Raw genomic sequence first — 5259 nt, forward strand, 5'->3', positions numbered from 1 at the left:
CATTCTGTGGGCCAGCTCCGTACTCTGAAGAGAATACCTAGTATTGGATTAATATGTGATAAGATGGAGGAAGTGATAGTATAGTTGAGGTTGGTAAGGTTACGAGAGTATGAGAGAGACTAGGTACAGGTGAGGCATGAGGTTCCAAGCAAGCAAGCAACCATTTCCATGATGACAATGACAATGACAATAGCAATAGCAATAGCAATAGTAATATAATAGTAGTAGTAGTAGTAACAGCAACAGCAACAACAACACCACCAACAACAACAACAACAACAGCAACAGAATAAAGCAAAATGTGATCGAAAAAGCCACATTACCCTGTCCGACACGATCCTTTCAATCAGATTCACGGTCTCCTGGTGGTTACAGAAATACTACCTGGGTGCTAGTTCCAGTCCCAGCTCTAGAAGTCTCCCCTCCCTCCAACCCCATCTCCAGATCCATCTCATCCAATTGGATCTTTCCCTGCAAAAGAAATAAAAACTAAAAATGGCTCAAGGTTAGATGTCCCTAGTCAATGGAGAGGAAAGTGTACCCATCGATCTCATGGAATAATCTATCTTAAACGATCGTACAGCTTTACACCTCTCGTTTCTCTTTCTCTCTCTCCCACTCTCACTCTTTAGAGTGCCTCGCCTTCTTCCTCGCCTTCTACCTCAACCCTCGCCTTCTTCCTCAAACATCTCCCTCTTCCTCAAACATCTCCCTCTCCCTCGCCCTCGCCCTCTCCCTCTCCCTCTCCCTCACACTCCCTTCCATCTCTACTTTGGTCAAGAATTCTCTGCGAAAATTCCTTCTTCTTTTGATACACTTCCCCCTTCCCCCCACGCTATCGTAAATCAAACATTCAACTTTATTTGTTCATCCCAGACAGGAATCGGGAAAACCTTACCTCATTTGATCTCATTGATTACCCTCTCTCTGCCCTACCAACATTACAAACCCTTTCCCCACAACCCCTGGTCGAACCTACGCCCCCAAAGATTACCTGGAAACATAAAGTGTGCTGCCAGACTAGGTACATACCACTTACTGCCATACTACTACTGCCATACTACTTACTGCCACACAACGAAGAACGATCAAGAATTCCACTTCGACAGTGCAACCTATTTATCTTCCTTTCCCTTGATCATCGACGTCGTGGAACAGGGACTAACCGCTCGTTTCCTGACACAAACTGCAATCCGGACCCTCGATTCGATTCTCCACCAAAAAATCCACCGAAAACTTTACGTTCCTGACGATTTTCCCCTTGCTTCCCCAGGCGTCCCTCCCGCGTCAAAACCAACGAATTCCCAACCCAAAACGGGACATAGACTCGATCAAAGCAAGACAAATCACACAAGGAAAAGGCAATTTTACTGCAAAATATTAATCTTATATTTCATTCTGGCTACTGCTGCGCGGGTGCCTACCTCGACACAGAAAAGCGCGCTTCTTGACGTTGCATATGACAAACGAAGGGATTGTGTCGCGCGACCTTTGCCCTACCCTTCATACTTCAATATATCCCTCTCTCCCCTCCCTCGATGCTCGATTCCTCATGAACTCCAACTTTCCGCACATCCTTCTTTTGTAAATGAGCCTTCACCTACTGTCGATTACATATTCCGACTTCTTGCACTGGTAAGATTTGTCCTTGCAACTCAGCTTAAAACCGGACCTCAGCCTTACCGCACGGCATATGCTGACATTTCCAAATTTCCACAGTCATATAGATCTACAACCTGTCAAATACCTCATAGAAAGACTATTCTTTGGTTCAAGTAATCTGCCATCAAACATATCGACTCCTTTCGACATATTTTCGTCCTGTTTTTTCCCTCGTCCAGAAACTCCCACGTACATACCGAATTTTCAATCCATCTTCAATAATGTCCTCGGCTGCCGCCAACAGACCTGCAGGTGCCATGAATGCAGTGAGTACCCCAATCTTCTCAAAACTATATTCACAATTAATATTTGAACTTAGCAACGGCCTACTCGATTTGGAGATTTCCCCACTGCCCCAGGCAGGCACAATAGCGATGACAGAACGTCGCAAAGCTCAACGCTTGGCCAAACTTTTGGAAATGGTGGTACATGGCAGCCTTCGAGTGGAATCTGGGGTAGTAACACAATCGGGAGTGGTTTTGCCAATACGAAGCGAGATGCCTCGCGCTCTCGAGGTATTTATGCAAGCGAAATCCGAACTTCTACATTCACTGATGACGGTCTAGCAGCAGATAATGAAAACTTCTCCGATGCCCCCAGTGGTTCGGGTGCCTTAGCAGCATCTTCAGAAGCCGACCCTTGGGGTGCTCGTGCAAATGGGCCTTGGAATCCTCCAGATACAACATCTCCAACATTGCAGTCCTCGCATAGCGGAAGTACTTCTCCTTCTCACGTCCGCAACAATATTCCGTCACAAACACCACAAAGTCTGCACGAGTTGCAACCATACCAACAATCAAGACCTGCGATTGGACAAGGAGCTAGTTTCGGTCGACCACAGCAGAAGAGTAGTTTGGATCCCTCCTCTGGAAGTTTCAAATTTTCGCGCAAGCCTTCCTTTGGATTCAACGACGACAAGGAAAATTCCTCCCAATTCTCGTCTAATCAAGATGGTGCATATGATATTGATGTTTCATCCAGGGCCTTCAGAGTGGATCAACTAACCTCTCAAAACGGAGGCTTCCTTGGTATAGGCTCGGCTTCAAGGGATGGAAGTATGCCACCCTCCAGAACCTCAGAGGTTGGCCTCAACAATCTATCGTTTGGCAACGGAAATGCAAGCTTTGGCTCCATTGGTGGCCATACTCCTAGCAACTCAATCCACTCCCACCGTCCTTCTTTCTCGACAATTTCGGGCTCGTTTGCACAACCCAATTCATCGAGATATGGTGACCATATCACGCAGACGGAAGTCGATTTACGAGAGAAGCTTGCAGGACTTGGCTTGAACAACGATATTGATCAAGCCAGCGCATCTCAGATCGGCAACGTTATGAGTTCTTCATATTCTCCAACGAATCAGAACTTTAATCCTCAAGCTTTCCAGGTTAATGGTAGTTCAGCCATGTGGAATGATGGGTCAAGCGGTCCCAAGGTCAACAATTATGATCATTTCTCAAACCAAGCACCTTTCGCAGACCAAGGCTATCTCACCAAAGGGCCCAGATTTGATCGGGGTTCTGTCTCTCCTGCGTCAAGCGACTACCGTCGTGGCCTCAATAGTCCTAAATACTATTCCGGCACTCCTCCGACAGGACCTGAACAAATTTACCGACCAAGCTCAAGGGCAGGTCCGAGAATACCTCAAGGCCCAAGTGAACTAGACCGTAGACTTCAACACGTCCAGTACTCTCAACATCAAGCATACCTTTACAGCAGTGGTAATTTCCAAAGCCAGTATCCGCCACATTTGTACGATTACCCGCCCCCAAATTTCAGACAAACGAACGTAGCACCATATGGTTATCCTATGCCATTACCCCCTTACCCGGCACAAAACATACCCACTCGCCCAGCCAAGGATCAAGATGTTGGGCTTGGAGTTAGAAGCGTACTCTTGGAAGAATTTCGCTCAAATGCCAAATCCAACAAAAGATACGAGTTGAAGGTATGTATTCTCCCGCATCGCAATTTCTACAATCACTAACCGAAACTAGGACATCTATCAACATGTCGTAGAATTCAGTGGAGATCAGCATGGGTCACGATTCATTCAGCAAAAGTTGGAGACAGCTAACAGTGACGAGAAAGAGCAACTTTTCCGAGAGATTCAACCCAATGCGTTACAGTTAATGACTGATGTTTTTGGAAATTATGTCATCCAGAAGCTGTTTGAGCACGGCAATCAAGTACAAAAACGGGTGCTGGCTGAACAAATGAAGAACCATGTAATGGAACTCTCGATGCAGATGTATGGCTGCAGAGTTGTGCAAAAGGTTAGTTTTGGCTTTGAACATTACACACCACCTGTACTAACAATTTGAAAGGCCCTCGAACATGTACTTGCCGATCAACAAGCTGAACTAGTCAAGGAGCTTGAGGCAGATGTCCTCAAGTGTGTCAAAGATCAGAACGGCAACCACGTTGTCCAAAAGGCTATTGAGCGTGTTCCAACGGAACATATTCAATTTGTCATTGAAGCATTCCGGGGCCAAGTCCACGTTCTCGCAACTCATCCTTATGGATGCCGAGTGATTCAGCGTATCTTGGAATACTGCCAACCTCGCGATCAAGAACGAGTACTCGAGGAATTACATCAATGTGCATCGAACTTGATTACCGATCAATACGGCAATTATGTTACTCAACATGTTATACAGCATGGAAAGCCTGAAGATCGTGCTAAGATTGTCAAGATTGTCACGGCACAGCTTTTGACACTATCCAAGCACAAGTTCGCCTCGAACGTTGTGGAGAAGAGTATACAATTTGGCACGGATGAGCAGAGACACACTATTGTCTCTCTGTTAACAGCTCTTCATAGTGATGGTACAAGTCCTTTGCAATTGATGATGAAAGATCAATACGGCAACTATGTCATTCGTAAGTCAAGCCATTCTCAATTGGACTTCACTATGCTAATCTCAACAGAAAAACTTCTTGGGCAATTGAAAGGTGCCGAAAGAAATGCATTTGTCGAAGACTTGAAGCCACAACTCTTGGCTCTCAAGAAATATAATTATGGTAAACAAATTGCTGCCATTGAAAAGTTGATCTACGGTCAAGATGACTCGCAGCAATCATATACTACATCGTCAACTGGTCCAACATCTGGTACTATCACACAATCAATGGAGTCGAATTCGAGTGCCCCAACTCCTCTGCTTACGAATGGACAAAACAGTCCCCAAAGCAGCAGCATCCCTAGCGCCAACGTCAGTACTATTGACGATCCAGCCGATAGTACATCTTCAGACAAGACAACTGTTGCTGTCAACGAAAAGTCTTGCCCTGAAGTCGTTATCAGTGGTGTTTAAACTTGTCAATTTCCTTTTCGCCGAACATTCTCTTCCACTTCACGTCATATACAAAAAGCATTATAAAAGGGCGTGGCGGTATTGGGTCCGGAACGGCAATTTGGGACTGGACGGTTTCAAATAAAAGTGAATATTTCTTTAATGGTATTATCTACCTCTTCGAATAGTTTTTATTGGGGTGTTAGAAGGCGGGTTTGGTCTGCTTTACTTCCGCATGGATGCATGCATATACAAGCCAGGATTGGCGACGGTGGATTTACTGTGGATGAATATGGAAATG

At 45.4% G+C, this 5259-nt stretch overlaps 1 protein-coding gene across 1 annotated transcript; it reads left to right on the forward strand.

Moving 5' to 3' along the window:
• Positions 1-1883: 1883 nt before the first annotated feature.
• EAE98_008634 (uncharacterized protein) lies at positions 1884-4979 on the forward strand (the record flags this gene model as incomplete). Its single annotated transcript, XM_038956257.1, has 6 exons — positions 1884-1928; positions 1982-2177; positions 2229-3610; positions 3660-3938; positions 3990-4545; positions 4594-4979. 6 exons carry the CDS (start codon positions 1884-1886, stop codon positions 4977-4979), a joined length of 2844 nt encoding a protein of 947 aa, XP_038807338.1.
• Positions 4980-5259: the final 280 nt, after the last annotated feature.

The sequence above is a fragment of the Botrytis deweyae genome, assembly GCF_014898535.1.
Source record: "Botrytis deweyae strain B1 chromosome Unknown BDEW_023, whole genome shotgun sequence".
Classification (NCBI taxonomy): domain Eukaryota; kingdom Fungi; phylum Ascomycota; class Leotiomycetes; order Helotiales; family Sclerotiniaceae; genus Botrytis; species Botrytis deweyae.